The 18,632-nt window shown below is 38.3% G+C and overlaps 1 protein-coding gene across 1 annotated transcript in view; it reads left to right on the forward strand.

The window, feature by feature from the left end:
* The first annotated feature begins 2,714 nt into the window (after window positions 1-2,714).
* Window positions 2,715-18,632, forward strand: part of SEMA5A (semaphorin 5A) — a 246,985-nt gene continuing 231,067 nt past the window's right edge. Inside the window, exon 1 of the mRNA XM_008151651.3 lies at window positions 2,715-2,835. Within this exon, the coding sequence (XP_008149873.2) occupies window positions 2,715-2,835 (121 nt within the window). The remainder of the gene's footprint in view (window positions 2,836-18,632) is intronic.

Below are 18,632 nucleotides of genomic sequence, written 5' to 3' on the forward strand. Positions count from 1 at the left end.
TCTTTGCTTACCTGGCATTCAAGTTAGCCATCCATGTTCTAGCCCACTTTTTCTCCCTCTAATCCTTTTTGGTTCTTTGACATATGGATTTTGTCTCTTATTTTACTGAAACTGTTTCCCCCAATTTTTTTAAAAAATATTTGTATTGATTCCAGGGAGGAAGGGAGAGGGAAACATCAATGATGAGAGGGAATCATTGGTCAACTGCCCCCTGCACATGCCCCTCTCCTCCCCACCCCCTACTGGGGATTGGGCCTGCAACCTGAGTAAGTGCCCTGACTGGAAATCAAACCCTGACCTCCTGGTTCATAGGTCCATGCTCAACCACTGAGCCATGCTGGTCGGGCTGTCCCCCCAAATTGATCATTGACTGCCTTTTCACTAAAGCATTGGTCTGACTCATTGGGATGTAGTTGAACAGGTCTCTTTTTAAAAAGTGTTATATTTTTTAATCTAACTTGATCTCCATTTTCACTTGGTGAACTATCTCTGATTTTCTTCTCATCTTTGTGTTATGACTATTTAATTAGCAGCTTCTAAACAAACATAAAACTTTATTTAGCTCCTCCTTTTCCCTCCTCATGCTTTCCGCGGATGGATTTAACCACTCCCATGATTTTAACCCTTCTAAACATTGTATGCAATCTCTGACTTTTTTTTATATGAGCACCCAGCCTGGATTTTCAAGTCTGCTGCTTTTCCTTAAGTATTCTCTCAGCATCTTAAACACACATGCACAAAACTAAATGATCATATTCTCCTCTAAACAAAATTCTTCTATTGATTATCATATTAAACACAACGGCACTACCATCTTCACAGTCTCTTATATTCTCTGTCTTGAGTCCATCCATGCCTCTTTACTTTCTGTTTCCCTAAATTTTGCAGATTAGAACAATGATCATTTTATTTCATTTCACACTTTGCAGGTTAGGAATTTGTACAGTGCCCACCCTGGTGATTCCTTTGCTCTCATCCTTACTGAAGTCATCAGTGACTTCCACATTTACTCACATGTCAGATGCCTTGGTGGGAGGGCTGGGAGGCTGGGCTCTGTGGGAAATGTCACTAGAGCTCCTCTAGGTGGTCTCTCTAGCATGGTAGGCTCAGGGTAGCTGGACTTCTTACCTGGGGTCTCAGTGCCCAAACAGCACGTGCTAAGAGATAGGAAGAAGAGACTGGCAGTATTAGGGGCTGGGCTTGGAACCTAGCACACCATCACTTCTGTTATATCTGATTGAGCCACATGTTCACATTGACAACCCAGATTCAAGAGAGGGGTCAGAGCCCGATCTTAACAGGTGGAATTTCAAAGAATCTGTAGCCTTCTTTAATTTGCCATACTTCCGCTAACCCATCACTTTGAATGTTTGCCTGAATTTTTATTCACATTGACACCATTAGAAGTCGCAACTTCATTTATTTCTCTTCTGAGCAATTGCAGTGTCCTCAAATGAACTTCTCCTTTCTACCCAATTTCCCAAGTACACTGTTGTAAGAATAATTTTATTAACATTTCATCTAATGTAATATTAATATACTATGGTAGCTTGTTGCCTAAATATAGAGACCTTGGACATTAGTATAGTTTGCCTTCCAAACCTTAACCCAACCTACTCTGTAAGCTGCTTCCCACTATATCTTCTTTTATATCCCCTGGTGTTTGGGTCAAGTATAGCAAACTGTTCCCAAAACACATTGCCTACTCCTTCCTCTTGCCTCTCCAGGGCATCCTTTCATCCTCTTCCTTTGGCATGGAATGCACTTCCAGAAATCTCCATCTGTTGAAATCCTCTTTATCCTCCAAAATGAAACTCAAACGTGAGCCCCTCTGTGGATACACCCTTCATCTGTCTAAATAGCACGAGGATTCTCAACTCCCACCGCATTCCTGCTTCTTTTTATGGCTTTTTAACAACTTGGATTATAGTTATTTTTATAAGCCTATCTTATTTTAAAGCTTATTCATCTTTTAAATTATTCATAGGCTTTCAAGTATCAGCACTCCCAGTATAGTAATTTCATCTCACCCAGTAGGTGCTCAGTATAGATTTCATTGGATTTATATTTGGTCCCTAGCCAGAGACTTGCAGGTCATCCATGCAAAGGATGGATGACCTGCAAAGTCTATACATTTCAAGGGATAAATTCACTAAATATGGGCAATTTTTAAGAGTTGGGTAGCATATTAATAACCGGCTTATAAGTCAATGACAATGGTCATGGCCTTATTAAATAGGGTCTTTTGAATATTAAAAAGGAAGGACAGGGTTCTCAGGGTTTCCACAAATAGGTCTGTGTTTGCATGTTCCAAGGGAAAACCAATTGATGATCACAGCGCTTAAACTGCATTCCATGGAAAGTGACCCTGATGTTTCTGTGGAGCTTAAACTTGAACATTTCTCCTTTTATAAAAAATAGGTTATCTCATAAAATTATCGTGAGAAAAAGGTCCTCATTGAGACACACATACACTCACATGTGTCTGACATATAAGCTAGAGAAACGTCTGCTTGTCAAAGCTCTCAGCTCTTTTTTCTTTTCTTTTCTTTAAGGTAGTGGTAACAGGGCATGACCAAAAGGCCACCACCGGATCCCATGAGCTCAGTTCCATCCAGGTGTTCTCCTTTGTGTTTCAGGCACCTTTCCCACATGACGGGAGGACGAGCTTCTGGTTAGAAGACAAGCGCAGAGCCCGAGCCCTCCTGCCCACCATGAAGGGCCCCTGTGTCATCGCGTGGCTGTTCTCCAGCCTGGGCTGGTGGAGGCTGGCCCAGCCCACGACAGACGCTTCTCAGTGCCAGAGAGCGGAGCACCCTGTCATTTCCTATAAAGGTAAGGGACAGGCATGGTCTGAGTGCCACGGCACTTTCCACACTCAGTGACAGAGGAGAGCAGTTGCTCCATTACTCTGATTTTAGACATTGTTCAAAATAGGAGCAAAAATATGAAATCCTTCATGTCCAGAAACGGATCACTAACTCAAGAATTTTCACAGATAAGGAAGCCCCTGTGTTGAGACCACTGTTATGTAGCAGGTGCTGGAAGCATCCTGGGCCTTTGAACCAGGGGGTAAAAATGTGACCCACAGACATAACACCAAAGTCAAGGAAAACAAAACAAAAATCTCAGCTCAGCATTTCCCCACAAAACCTTAGTGTTGCCACAAAACATGTGATTTGTGTTCCTAACTTGCATTGTATGGCAGACAGAATTGGTTTAATTGTCTCTGTTCCTCTATGGATCAATGGGATTAATGAATTGTTATGCGTATCCACTCATGTGTTTTTTCATTAATTAGAATTTATTTAGGGTTCTTTTCACCCCGGACACTCAGCATGCAGGAAGAAATCGAAATGTCTTTATCCCTGTCCTCAATGAACTCAGTTATATTATCAAGTGAACCATACTTATTCAGTCATTGTATTTTAATAATCTATCCAATAGTTTTATGTTTTGTTACTTTTTAAACTTTGTATCATAATTTCAAATAGACAAAAATAGAAAAAATAGTTTAAGTAGTACCCAAACCCTGTATTTATTAATTCATGGCCCACTTTTTTTTAAAAATAAATCCTCACTTGTAGTTCACACCACACCCACCAAATTATTTTGAAGCAAACAATAAATCTTATAATTGTATCTTTAATATTTCAGTTTGACTATCAAAAAAAAGAGAACTTAAAATACCATTATCATATCAAACAGACAAAAACAACAACAAAAAATAATTCCGTAATGTCACCAGACATTTGGTGAGTATTGTGAGGTCCCGGAGGGTCTCATGGATGTTTATGCATTTTTATAACAGTGGGATTAAATCAAGATCTAAATCAAGTTTACATATTGCAATCGGTGGTGTATCTTTTGAGTACTTTTAATCATTTACTGTTTGTTGTTGTTGTTGTTGCTCCCCTTGCAAATTAATTATTTTAAAAAACTCTTAAGTTCTTAGTAGTATAGAATTTCCCACAGTGTGGGTTTTGCCAAATGCATCCCATTGGTGTTGTTCAAATGTCCTTCTGAATTGAATGTGCCCGTAAATTTGTAGTGATATCAAGACTGCTTAGAATCAAGTTCAGATCTTTCTGTCTCCACTCTGTCATGGATGGTGCTGTGTACTTCCATTGGAGGCAGATAATGACTGGGTGTGAAGTTAGCAGTCATTGATGATCACTGCCTAAATTTACTGATTTATTCATGGGTACAAACCTGGAATTTCCTCATCTTGTCATTCTTCTTCATTTAATGGCAAGAATATTTCTATACAAAACAACTTTTCTTTACCATCTTATTTGATTATCCTGAGGGTACCCCTTATATAGGAATGGCTGAATCAGTTTCTTTAAGATTAGTGAGTTGTTTTTTTAGCATTACCCAAAGAGGACAAATAAGGTGTAATGTTTGCTTTCTGTTTATTTTTCTTATTTTGATGATGATGGTGATTTTAATTCTCACCAGAGGATATGTTTTTTAATTGACGAGAGAGAGAGAGAGAGAGAGAGAGAGAGAGAGAGAGAGAGAGAGAGAGAGATACACCTGTCGATCGAGGCATCAAACTCACAACCTGGGTATGTGCCCTGAGCAGGAATCAAACCCGAGACCCTTTGGTGCATGGGATGATGCTACAACCAATGGAGCCACACCAGCCAGGGCTGATTATTAGAGTTATTATTAATACATGGCTGTAATTTTGACATATCATTTGTATTATTTGAAGCAGTTACAGTTTTTGTTCTTATAGATGGTGAAATCACATCTCAAGATCCTGTGAGCCTCTTGCATTTGAGTTCTTTTGACACAACCCATGTTGCTTCTGATTACCTGCTGACACTCTGGGACAACAAGATGTCACTGACTCCTCTTAGTCATTTCCTTACGTAGACCCAACAACCTGCTATTTTTGGCTGATGTTGCATGGAGGTGCTCAGTTAGGTGTTTTGAACTGAGGAGAACATTTTTTAAAAATGCACCATATATACGTTCTAGACCAGGCGTCCTCAAACTACGGCCCGTGGGCCACATGCGGGTGTTTTTGCCATTTTGTTTTTTTACTTCCAAATAAGATATGTGCAGTGTGCATAAGAATTTGTTCATAGTTTTTTTTAAACTATAGTCCGGCCCTCCAACGGTCTGAGGGACAGTGAACTGGCCCCCTGTTTAAAAAGTTTGAGGACCCCTGCTCTAGACAGTTAGTTTCAAGTCACCTCCGGACTGTCAGGTATTCCTGAACCTCTTCTGTCTTCTGTCTACATCTTTCTCTCCCATGCACAGAATCCTGAGTCTCTGCAGCCAATATAATTATTCCTTTGCCTTTTCCTGAATATATACTCAGCTGTTTCGGAATAACAGTTTCATGCAACTGGAATCATTTTTGACTACTGAAAACCCTGTATGATGATTCTCTTCTTTTCGTTGGTAGCATATACATTTCATTGGGAGATTAAAGCAGAATTACTGCCTTGAAATCACTTGAAATAATTTCCTCTTGTATGGTTATGCCAACTCAAAATGCAACTAGTTTTGTTGAATTTTGCCTTTGTTTTTTAGAGATTTTTAAAATGTACATCTCATTATTATGTGTTGCTTCAAAGTCAAATCCATCAAACAAGGATGTTCAAGGAAACTAGCTTTTCTTCCTCTTTTCCTCAACCTGTTTAGTCTCTGCTTTTAGCTAACCTTTTACTTAGTGTTTAAAGTTCATGCTTCTTTTTTAATACAAACATATATGTATAGACACACATATTCTTGCCCTCCTTTCTTAGATAAAAGCTTGCATACATACAAACTTTACTCTATGTAGCATTTTTTGACATAATGATATATCCTGGAGGCCACTCACTAGTAGTATAGATTTATGTCATTTCTTTTTATAGCCACGTAGCTCTTACTATGTGATGAACATAGTTAGGTTATTTTCTGTCATTTGTGATCATGGACTATTAAAATGGGCCATTAAAATAGTCCATTTAATGGGCTATTAAAATGAGTAGCACCTCCTGCAGTCAACTTTTAATATTTTTGCGATAGTACCATTGGGAGACATTCCTAGAATTGGGATTGCTGTGTCAAAAGGTAAATGCACGTGGTTTGCTAGATATTGCCCAATTTCCATTAATGAAGGTTGTGCCATTTTGCATTCTCTTTACTCTGGATATGAGTATCTGTTTAAGACCAGCTTTTCCAGCAAAGTATACTATTAGTCTTTCGGATTTGAGCCAATCTTATAGCTCATAAGTGGCATCTCAGCTTATTTTAATTTGCACGTTCTAAATTAGGAGTGAATGTACAACAGACATTTAATTGGTACCTATTATGTAAGAGGGTCTGTGCTAAATATTGAGGAGCTAGAGGCAAAAAACACAGTCTGTGTTAACATATTTGAATACCTTTAGGAATATAAACCAAAAGGACCATTGTATTATATCCTATTAAGGGACCTATTTGGTACCATTGCTGGGGCCTATGGGAGCTTAGCAGTGGGGCATCTGAGCCAGACAGCCTGTCTGAAGGAGTGTGATTAAGGAAGCTTCCTAGGATGAGGAGATGCCAGAGCTCAGTCCCAGACAATGGTAAGCAGGTGTGTGTGAATCTCATGAAGCGGGAGGTGTTCCAGGGAGAGAACAAGTGCATTGGTCCTGAAGTGAGGGAGGGGAGAATAGTGTTCTGCAAGAGGCATGTACAGGGAGTCACGAAATCTTAGTCTAAGTTTTAGAGAGGATGTAAAGCGAGGTGAGGCTAAAGTGGTTAGTGGGAGTTTATAATGCAAGGTGTTGGAAGGCATCTTAAGAAGTCCGCCAGCTATCTGGACAGGCTCAGCTTGGAGGGTGGCAACATGATGGCAGGGACAGCCCATTCTGAGGCTGCTGATCTGATCAGAGGGAGCAGTTATGTGGGTCTGGGCTGAGGGAGCAATAGTAGAAATGGGAAGAAGTGGGTGGATTCTAGGAATTTGAAGGGGATTTTTGTTGATGATTTAATGGGTATATGAGGGAGAAGGAAGCATTGAATATGATCCTCAAGTTCTTGGCTGTTTATCCCATATGGAAGGAAGAAGGGGAAATAGATTTGAGGAATGTGATGATTTTAGATGGAGAAAGCTGAGTTTTTACCTGCCATCAGAAGGAATTATCTAGTTGAGAACAAGGCATCATGGGATCCAAGAACAGGGGACTTTTCAAGAGGGAGGTGGCCATCATAGTATTCAGTGATGCAGAGAGTTACGGAAGATGTGGGCCAGAAGGTAGAGTGAGAAACTCACCCTGGTTTGCCAGGGACTTTCCTAGGTTAGCACTGAAAATCCTGTGTTCCAAGAAAAGCAATGGTATATTAGTTTCTTAGTGCTGCTGTACCAAAACACTATAGACTGGATTGCTTAAAGGAACAGAGATCTCTTCTTGTACAGTTCTGCAGGCCAGAAGTCTGAAATCAGGTGTTGGCAGGTCCATGTTCTCTCTGAAGGCTCCAGGGAAGAATCCTTCTTTTCCTCTTTGTGGCTTCTGAGGGTTGTTAGCAATTGTTGACCTTCCTTGGCATGTAGACTCATCACTCCAATCTCTGAGTCTGTAGCCACCTGGCCTTCTCTCTGTGTGTCTGTCTTTTTGTCCTCTCCTCTTATAATGACACCAATCATATTGCATCTAGGGCTCATTCTAACCCACATGATTTCGATGCAGCTAATTACTTCTGCAGAGGCTCTATTTCTAAATAAGGCCACATTCACAGGTATCCAAGATTAGGATTTCAATAAGTATTTTGGGAGGACCCCATTCAACCAAAAACAAATAGCATTTATCAGAGCAGGTTTAGGGCAGTGCAGGAGGAAAAACTTAGATGGCGATGAGCAGAGGGATAAATGTGGGATGAAGAAATCAATATAAAAAGAGAGAATGATTGTCTCAGCCAGCAGGGACATGAGAACAGGGGATGGCTATTAAGAGAGTATTATTTAAGCATCCCTAAATGGCCATGGGAAGAAGCCAGGTGATGCAAGAGGCTGAAGAGAGAAGAATAGGGGCAGATAATTGATTAGGCAAAGTCCAGGGCTGTAGGAGGGGTAGGATGCGGGGGATTAGCTTACAGGAAGAGACTCCACCTCCAGTGAGGCTGAAGGGAGAGTGGCCAAGGCACCCAGGATGCAGGAAAGTTAGTGGGTGGGGGTGGCTGGAAGGGGAGGGAGTTCCTGAGAACCTCCATGTCAGCTGAGAAGGAGTAGGCAGGGCAAGGGCCCAGAGTACGGGGGTTTTAGGAAGGAAGTGCTTCTCTGAACAAGGGATAAGACTTGACCAAAATCACACACAAAGATTCCCTCTGTCCTTGAAATGGCTCATGTTACAGCTGAACAGGTGGCCACTGATCACCTACATGGCCGCTTTTCTGCAACACATGACTCGACAAGAGGGTTTGAGAAAGCAGGATGAAATACTGATAAGGGAGAAATACAAGAAGGACTGGACCATCTTGACTTGCAAGATCTTAATTTCCATGTACATTTAGAATATCATGAGTTAGTGTGGTAACCCTGGAGGCACTCTGCACAGAGGCTATTGGTGAAGTGAACCAGATGCTATAGCAACGTCTTAATGCATCTAAGCACATTTTTTTAAATATGTGTTTTTATTTATTTCAGAGAAGAAGGGAGAGGGAGAGAGAGAGAGATAGAAGCACCTATGATGAGAGAAAATCATTGGTCAGCTGACTCCTGCATGCCCCACACCAGGAATTGAACTGCAACCTCCTGGTTCATAGGTCAATGCTCAACCACTGAGCCATGCTGGCCAGGCATAAGCACATCTTATTGAAGTCTTTTTTAGATATTTTATTTATTTAAATTTTAAAAATTTAATTAGATTTATTGGGATAACATATAAATATGAGGTGTCCAATTCTATAATACAACATCTGTACATTGTATTGTGAGATCATCACCCAGAGCCTAGTCACCATGTATTTGAACCCTTTTATCCTCTTCATCCTGCCCAACCCCTCCCTTCATGGAAGTCTTGATTCAATGTACCTGGCCAGGCAGAAGATGTGGCAGGACTATTTTCCCCAGCCTCTGCGGGCTTCTCTTGTCTGCCGGAGTTCATTGCTCAACACGCTCTAACAGCTGGCTGGGTTTGCAAGGTTGCTCCCTGGCTGCATGTTCTGGCATATGTATCCCTGAGTGTGCAGGGGCTGCTGAAACACCCTGCCCATTACAGACAACCATTCACACTTATGTCCTTGTCGTTTGCTTAAAAGTCTATTCCAGTAAAGAGGGGAAAAATATAGGGACCATTCAAGACAGCATGTTTCTCAGCATGCTTACTGAGTCTCATAACCATCTCTGAAATGAGTTTTAAATGTTTAATGCTCGCTGAGGCGACCATGCCATATTCTTCTTTTGTTTGTTTATTGATTAAAGTTTAACCCAGCTATTTCGAGAGCAGGCTACAGTTATAGGAATTGGTTTATGGGGAGCAATTTTACGTTAAGCACGGAGGAAGGCCACTGATGGGGTGAGTGATGTCACACTCAGGCTTTCTTTGCGTTGGAGCCTTAATATTGTGACTGATTTTGAGCCTTTTCTTCAGTAAGCCACTGAATTACCTGGTGGCAATTGGTATGAATGCCTAAAATCACTCCTGCCTGCAGAATCAGGCAGGGCACGATTAAGATTAATTCCAATCTTAGGCCCCTGAGATCTTTATCTCTGACTCCTTGGTGTTCTTGTTGAGTGTCGTCCTACATAGGGATCATTGATTGGCCTGAGAATCATTTTGGAACTTAATTCAGAACAGCTATATGGACACTTGATAAAGGATTAGCAACAATTGACCCCAGATCTTAGGAAGAGCATCTGAAGGGATCAAAATGAGTATGCTAGCTTGGGCCATCACGGGGCAGGACTGGGGTGGGGCACTTGTTCCTTGAATTTGAACAGTTGCCTTTATCCCCCCAAAGAGTCAAAGGTAATTGAAAGAATCATGACTGAAAGGGTTCAGCACAGAATCTTAAACTTGGGTTCTAGTCTGATTCCACAGGATTAATGATTATTTTTTATGGATCCTCTCTTTTTCTTTTGAATCATGTAATTATATTTCCCAGTATTCATATCTGTGGTAAAAGCATTTATTTGTTAATGTTGACAATAAAAACATATGACATGTTTTGTACCTCTCTGTTGATTCTTCTGAGTATTAACTTCTGGGAACCCCCAGCCTCTCCCACCTCTGAGAGGCTGTCTCCTACCTGTTTGCAAAGTGGCCACGTACAAATTTCCTTTTGCTCTGCTAACTGCCAACCTGCCCTCTGCCCTGCCTCTTCCAATTTTCCCTTGACTTGCTCATAGTCTCTGGAGTACTGGCATTGCTTGGCCTACTACCTGCTGCACTTTGGACTATACATGGTGTAACTTGGGCAACCTCACTTACCCTTGGAGGCACATTGAACTAAGCTTTTATTTGAATTTTTAAAATACATTTCTTTTTAAAAAAATATATATATTTTTAAATGATTTCGGAGAGGAAGGGAGAGGGAGAGAGAGAGAGAGAGAGAGAGACAGAGAGAGAGAGATCAATGATGAGAGAGAATCATTGATCGGCTGCCTTCTACATACCCTCTAGTGGGGATCGAGCCCACAACCTGGGCATGTCCCCTTGACTTGAATTGAACCTGGGACCCTTCAGTCTGCAGGCCGATGCTCTATCCACTGAGCCAAATCAGCCAGGGCAACTAACCTTTTAGAAAACAAGGATGGAGATGCTGGAAGGAGCCCCAAGGAACAATTTCTGTGCCATGGCTCCATACGTGTCCCACCGCCCCATGCAAGCCCCATGGCTCCATACCTGTCCTATGGCTCCATATATGTCCTGTGGCCCATGACTGTCCCACAGTTACATGCACGTCCATGGTACTGCATTTTCTTCTGAGTTTTGGCTGTCTGGTGTCGAATGCCCCAGACAGTCATGTGATGCCTGGCTCTGGTTGGATTTCTCCTCTTCTCTGGTTTCTGGGACCCTTGTCATTACAACAGGAGCTGTAGTAGTTGATTTCTTGAGTCCCTGTAAGAGTCCAGTCTTCCAGTATGGAAATCTTGATTAAAATTGTTTCTAGTGTTTCTCCCTGTTCACCTGTTCTCAAAGCTGCCACTTGACCTTTGTAAATCACACATGGACATGACTGCATGACAGTGGCCTACGTTCTCCAAGGAAGAATTAGAAAATTTATTTTAATTAAAAATAGATGGCATGAAATTGATTTTACTATTTCATTTTAATATTTTCATATGAATCTGTATGTAGTTTAACAAGTCAATACCAATTGTAGAAAACTCGAACTCAATGCTTTTCTCTGTAAAAACTAAAATTTACATAAATCAAGTGTGATTCTCTTTGGTTTCATTAACAGGAGATGTGTTTTTCTCCTGTGAGTTTACTTGGGGAAGAAAGTGTTATTTGGATCCCTAAAAAGTCCATTGTTCCATAAATATTTTGACTTTTGTTATGCATACGTGAATGTTTCATATACTGTAAAGTAATGTCAAAATCATATGGGCAAAATATTTGAACCAGTTTGCAAGTGAAGCAATTAAAGTACAAGCACACTGCCTGCCTTTGACACTGAAAAGGGCAGTTGTGAACACTTTATTTATTTAGTTAGTTAGTTAGTTTTATTTTCATTATTTTTAAAAAAATATATTTTATTAATGATTTTTTACAGAGAGGAAGGGAGAGGGATAGAAAGTTAGAAACATTGATGAGAGAGAAACATCAATCAGCTGCCTCCTGCACACCCCCTACTGGGGATGTGCCTGCAACCAAGGTACATGCCCTTAATCGGAATCGAACCTGGGACCCTTCAGTCCGCAGGCTGACGCTCTATCCACTGAGCCAAACCGGTTAGGGCCACATTTTTTATTTTAAAGTCTGTTGCTAGTTTGCTATCTGAGAAAAAATGGAATATTAAAAAAGATACCACTTTCCAATTCTATAATGTAGGTATATCATGATTATTTAAAAATGCATAGAGGTGTTAGTGGTTCTACACTGCATTTTCTTCTAACATCTCTATGAGTTATTCATTAAATAAACTGGTTCCAATACCTGCATTGTACTTTGTTGATGTTATTGATCTTTTGACTGATGAGACCCTGAGATGGTCCCTGTTGTATGTTTTTTTTATAAATAATGATTAGGTTCTGAAAGTGATTTATTGAGTTTTGAGAATTAACAATAAATTTTGTATTACTTTTGTGTTCTAGGGCCACTAGTGAAATAATTTATGAGTGAACATCTATATTTTATCCTAAGATAAAATTTTTGTGTTTTGATTGATTTGTCTTGGTGGGAAATAGTTTTTATTATTTTAAGAGTACAAATGGAATACTTTATAAGCGAAGTAGTTCAATGCGATTGCCTTAAAACTGGGAATACAATTTTGCAAAGTTAGTGTCAGAATTCTGATTTAAAACCTTCATTTCATTTGGCCTCAAATAGTATGTTACTGTGTTTTATTCATCTTTAAGCATATCATAGCCTTTCTAAGCATTAAATGGCTAATTTATCTGTTTGTCACACTGAAGGTAGATAAAAATCATGTCCTTATTTTATGCATGAAGGAAGAGTTGGAGATTAAATGTATGGAGTGTAAAGTTTTAATTATGCAGTATTTTTCTTGGACTTATGACCTCTTGTGTTCTAGTATGAAGGCAAGATAAGTAGCCATGGCTACATCTGAGAGACAAAACATTAGGCCAACTCTAGCAGACAGCAGTGCTGAAATGTTTCTGTCATCATTGTGACAAAGAAAAGACTCCAGTGAGTTCTTAAATCTAATTTAGTTTGTCTACTAATATAATCAATACCTTAACTTTTAATTTTCTGGGAGGTCTTTTATTACTGAGTGAAGAAGGGCCAGAGTTCTACTCTATCTCTCAGAGGAGTTATATCTGATTTCTCTTTGCTTTCCCATTTCCCTCATGTGGCTCAGGGGTGGACTTCAGAGAGCCTGAGCACATATGTCTTGCATGAGGCAGGAGGCGTTATCATTCATAATCAAGAGCTCAGTGATGTTGTGCGCTAACTGCCAAAATGAAAAGATCCCTCCAATCCACCGTGTGACAAGTTTCAGTAAAACAAGGTGACCATTCCCACCTCGGTAGCACCCTGGACACATGTGAGGTAGACCACACATTCTATCGACTGAAATCCATGAGACCAGATCCTGACGCCAGGAATGGCTAGCAACCTGCTTCTCATAGCTCTCCATAAGGTAACTGAAAATTGTCATTCTCATTTGCATTTTTGAGTTTTGTGCCAGATAAGACATTTCAAAATATAAAACTACAGACCAGTAAATCTCACACATGTATACACAAAACGTCTTAATAAAATTTTATCAGTTGAATGCAGCAATTTTTAAAAAAGATATATATATATATATAATGTCCAATTGATCTTTATTCCCAAAATGCAACATTGCATGGGATTTCAAAGGTTTAACATTTAAAAATCAATTAATGTAAATCAATGTATTAACTATACTTTAAAAATATTTATTTCAATACCTATAGTAAAAAATACTTTTTTACTTAGAGTGAAAAAGTCATTTGATAAATTTCAGCACATATGAAAACTAGGAGTTAAATGTATTGCCACAACATGACAAAAGTCATCTTAATAAATCTAAATCTAACATGATATTTAATGGTTAAAGGTTAAAGGCTGAATGCTTTCCACACAAGTAAGTTGACTCCTACCAATCAGTGATTTTAATTATCATTGTGCTAGCCACTCTGAAATGTAATAATAGATAAATAATTTTTAATATTTATTTTATTAAAAGTAATAAAATATATTTATATATTTTAATAAAAGTAATATAATAAACAAATAGATGGCATACAGATTGGATAGGAAGAATTGCAACTCTTCTTGGCAAATGAGATTATCTATACGGGACATTCTAATTAAATTTTTTAAAAGAAGTATCAAAGCTAACAAGTGAATTTCTCATGATTTCAACATATGTAGTGAATATAAAATGTCGCATTATGATATATTATCAACTAATAATTAGAAATTGAAATTAAGTTGTATCCTTTACAGTAGTATTATAGATATGAAATAAGTATATATTTAACAAGATACGTGTAGCTGAACATTGAAAACTGCAAAACATTACTAAGGAAATTAAAAAGATTTAAACAAACGACAAATATTTGTAAGTCAGAAGATTCAGCCTTAAGATATCAATCTGTACCATATGTATTGCAGCTATAACACATGAATTGCAATCTATAGATTTTTTAAATTACTTTATTGATTAAGGTATCACATATTTGTCCTCATCCCCCCCATTCCCATCCCAAACCCCTCCCCACACATGCCCCCACTCCACTGTTGTCCGTGATCACTGGTTAGGCTCATATGCAAGCACACAAGTTCTTTGGTTGATCTATCTCCCTTATCCCCACCCTCCCCTACCTTCCCTCTGAGGTCTGACAGTCTGATCGATGCTGTTCTTGTTCATCAGTCTATGTTGTTCATCATTTCCCCTAGATGAGTGAGCTCATGTGATACTAGAAATACACTTACAAGAACCGAAAATGAGACAAGCAATGATGGTTATGCTGAGAGGCAAATGAATCAGTCTATAGTGAGTTTCTTTCTGGGCCAACAGTTCTTTTGAGTCCCAATTTCTATGTCAAACAATTCCTTATGTGTACATAACAGCAATGATATTTCAGTTCTGGATGGTGGACAAATGGTGGTAATGCAGGCCCGACCCTCTTTGGTTTGGTCCTGGGCAACCTGCAATTCATAGATTTGTAACAAATCCAACCAAAATTTTACTGTTCTTCTATTATATAAATTGAAAAGCTGTTTTTAAAACTTATATGGAAATGCGAAATATTTAGAAAAACTGAAAATATTTTAAGATGATCAAGCTTAGAATACTTTCGAGCACCTGACTTCAAGATAATGTGGTGTTTCCACAAGAATAAATATATAAATCAATGGAACAGAAATCAGAAACCAGAACTAAACCCACCACAAATATTGTTGGTTAATTTTAAACAAAATGGCTTTGGGAATTCATTGAGGAAATGATGGCTCTTTCAACAAATAGTACTGGAGAAATTGGACAACTCTATGGCAAAATTAGCTGAAATGGGTCATAGACCTAAAGAACTAAATTTATAAAACCTCTAGAAAAAAATCTGTGAAAAATTTTTCTGTGACCTTAGATTAGGCAAAGACACAAAAAGCACATAAAAGAAATTTTGAAATTTGACCACAGCAAAATTAAAAACCTTTGCTATTCAAAGACACAATTGAATACATGGAAATGCAAGCCAGATGCTATATGAAAATATTTACAAGACCTGTGTCTACATATATAAATAATTCTTACAACTTAAGAAAATAAGCAATCCAAATTTTAAAAAAAAATGGACTAGAGATTTATAGTTTACAAAATACAAATGACAACCATAGTGAGATACCTCTATACATGCAGCAGAGTGACTGAAATTAAAAAGACTGATAATACTAAGCATTGGCGAGAAGGTGGAGGGATTGGACCTCATGCTTTGCTGTTAGTAATTTATGATGGTGCAGCCATTTTCAAAAACATAGTTTCCTCAGAAGTTACACATACACTTACCCTAAATACCAGCAAACCCACTCATAGGTATTTGCTCAAGGGTAATGAAATGTTAAATAGGGTCTACAGGAAGATTTGTGCTCAAAAGTTTACAGCAGTTTTATTTATACCAACCAAAATGGAAAATTCAAAGGTCCATCAATGGGAGTGGACAAATTAATTATGTAAAATGGAAAATACAATAAAAAACAAACAAACTGGATGAACTTCAAAATATTATGCTAAGTGGAAAATTCCAGATACAAAAGACTACATATTATGTATTATTATCTTATGTGAAATTTTATAGGAGAAAAAACTAAAGCAATAGAATACCTATCAATGGTTTCTTGGTTACAGGGTAATGGAAAAATTTCACTGCAAAGGTTTGGGAGAGAACATATAAGTTAATACAAATTTTCATATCATCATTGAGGAGGTGGTGACAGGGTTTATACATTTGTTAAAAGTTGTTGAATTTGCATTGGTAAATGTTATTGTGTCTAAATTAACCTAATTTAAAAAATTGTATAAGTTCCAACTATAGAGGAGAAGCAGTGACTTGCCAAGAATGTAAGACCCGGTAATCAAATTGCTTGCGAAGAAGCCCGAGTTTGTCAAAACACTATGCCCAGTTTCCTTAGCACTAAGGCCGAGCATAATGTGACAACTTTACAATGGGAAAGTTAATTATGAACAACATGTTATGCAACATTTAATAAAATGTGTAACTATGTGTGTGACAGAAAAGCTATCTAAAATTCAAAATATTCAGGTCTATGATGGAAACCCACCACATAAACTATTTAATCAGTCAAGTTTTCCCCCAAAGTTGTTTTAAAAGATAAAAAACCTAATAATTTAGGATAACGATCTTATTAGAGAGATAATTTATATGGAAAGTTTCTTCTTTAAACATTGTCCTGGCCCATGGGTAATCTTTGGAGGAAAATATTTCTGACTTATATGTGCTTTGAGACATGTCATCACATCCGAACATTGCTGATTTGTAGGTTACTTGGAAGGAGACTTGACTTGGGGTGGTGTATACACATTACAATATACCGATGATATATTATAGAATTGTACTCCTGGAACCTATATAATTTTATTAACCAATGTTACCCCAGTATATTCCATAAAAATAAATTTTATAAAAGAGGTAATAGTAAGCATAGGGAGGAAATGGGAGGGGCATTTATTTAGCCACAGTACCTTTGGTTGTAATGTGTACAACTCCTTTTTTCCTTTCAGGGCTGATTTTCTACAGGTGGTCTTTTACTTCTTTTCACTCCTGCAATTAGAAATGGGGCAGTAAGAGGACCTACTGGTACAAGGCAGTTCAGTAGAACTTCCTGTGATGATGGAAATGCTCAAACTCTATGCTGGCAAATAAGGTCGTGTTAGCCATGTGCAGCTGCTGAGCACTTAAATGTTGCTAGTGCAACTGAAGTAATGAATTTTCATTTTGCCTTAATTAAAATATAAATAGTCATCTATTGGTGGTGACTATCATTTTGAAAGCTCAGGTATGGACTTTTGGCTTCTAGCATTATATATAAAAATATTGGCCTAGGCTGCTGTGTGTGTGTGCCTGTGCGAAGGCTGTTATATCTTGGCATGATATTGGAGTCTTCTTTTGGAAACCATCATGGTTCATGTTTTAAGAAAACTGGCCTTGGAAAAGAAAAATTTTTCCTAGAAGTGATTTTTATACTTCTGCTATTAATTACTTCACTGATGTAAAGAAAATCTCTTACTGTTTTTCTGGTTGGTTTCAATTTCCTTAAGTGAAAAATAGGCATATTTGGGTTTTAATATGAAAGGTTTTACCACAGTGATCATTCTGTTGCTCTTTAAACTAGGCTAATAAGGTAGCCTATGAGGCATTTGGGATATTCTTTATCTCTTAGAGAAAACTCCCTTCTCTCTTTAACCCTTAGACAATAAAACAATCAGATTCCGTGTTAAAGAACAAAATAGAAATTGAGATGCTATTGACATTGTTGACATTGACAACATTTGTATCACAAATGCTTATTTAATAGGAAAATTAATAGTTTATATGAAGAGTGGTTTGAGTTTTCATTTTCATACATTTCCATAGTTAACTAACGTATAAAGAGTTTAGAATCATATTCTACTTTAGATTTAGCACTTTTTCTTGCTACCTAGAAGGAAACAATTCAGAGATGAAGTATTAAGATCTATTTTAAGTCATCAATGCAGTGGGATTTAGAAACTTACTCTGAAAGCTGCCTGGCTATTAGGTTTAAAACATCAATTAGAAATATCTGGGCTTCAACTAACAGACAACTGACGTTTAGTGGTTTAAGTCATAAGGAGACTTATTGTTCTCTAACTAGAAGTAAAGTAAAGGGCTGGTTCAGAAGTGTCAGCTAGGCCCCGGATCCCTCATTTTGCTCGATCATCCTCATGGAACTGGCTTTTGCTTTCTGTGTTTATTTCACATTGGGATGGCTGCTGGCAGCATTGAAAGGCAGGCAGCAGAGGAGGTTGGAGGATACCCAACTTCTCTACTCATCTGTTTTGTGTCAGAAATCAACAACATAGGAGAATCTTTCATGTGCAGAGTTGTTTACGTGCACATAGCCAGCGCTGTGTCACGTGACTGACTCTAGGTACAAGGGGAAAGGAAGTGTCTGCCAAATGGGAATGGAGAAAATCATAACTGAACCCCTGAGTCCAGTTGGCCGGGAACTAGGGTGAGGTGAGGACCCAATTTTCAGTGCAATATTTAGGAGGCACCCAAAACTTAGTGATAAAAATAAATAATATATTCATGCAATATTAAAAAAGTCAATATTCATGACAAAAAAATTCATACTGAACAAACTATCCGGGTTTTAAATCAGGATCGGATCAGTGCAGTCTCCTGTCAAGCCCTATTGGATTTCTAATGTCTTTATTAAAAATCTGGGCAGTTTGTTCATTAGGGATTTTATAAGTCATTAATGTAGCCTTTTAAAAACATTGCATTA

Source organism: Eptesicus fuscus, chromosome 4 (genome assembly GCF_027574615.1).
Source record: "Eptesicus fuscus isolate TK198812 chromosome 4, DD_ASM_mEF_20220401, whole genome shotgun sequence".
NCBI lineage: Eukaryota > Metazoa > Chordata > Mammalia > Chiroptera > Vespertilionidae > Eptesicus > Eptesicus fuscus.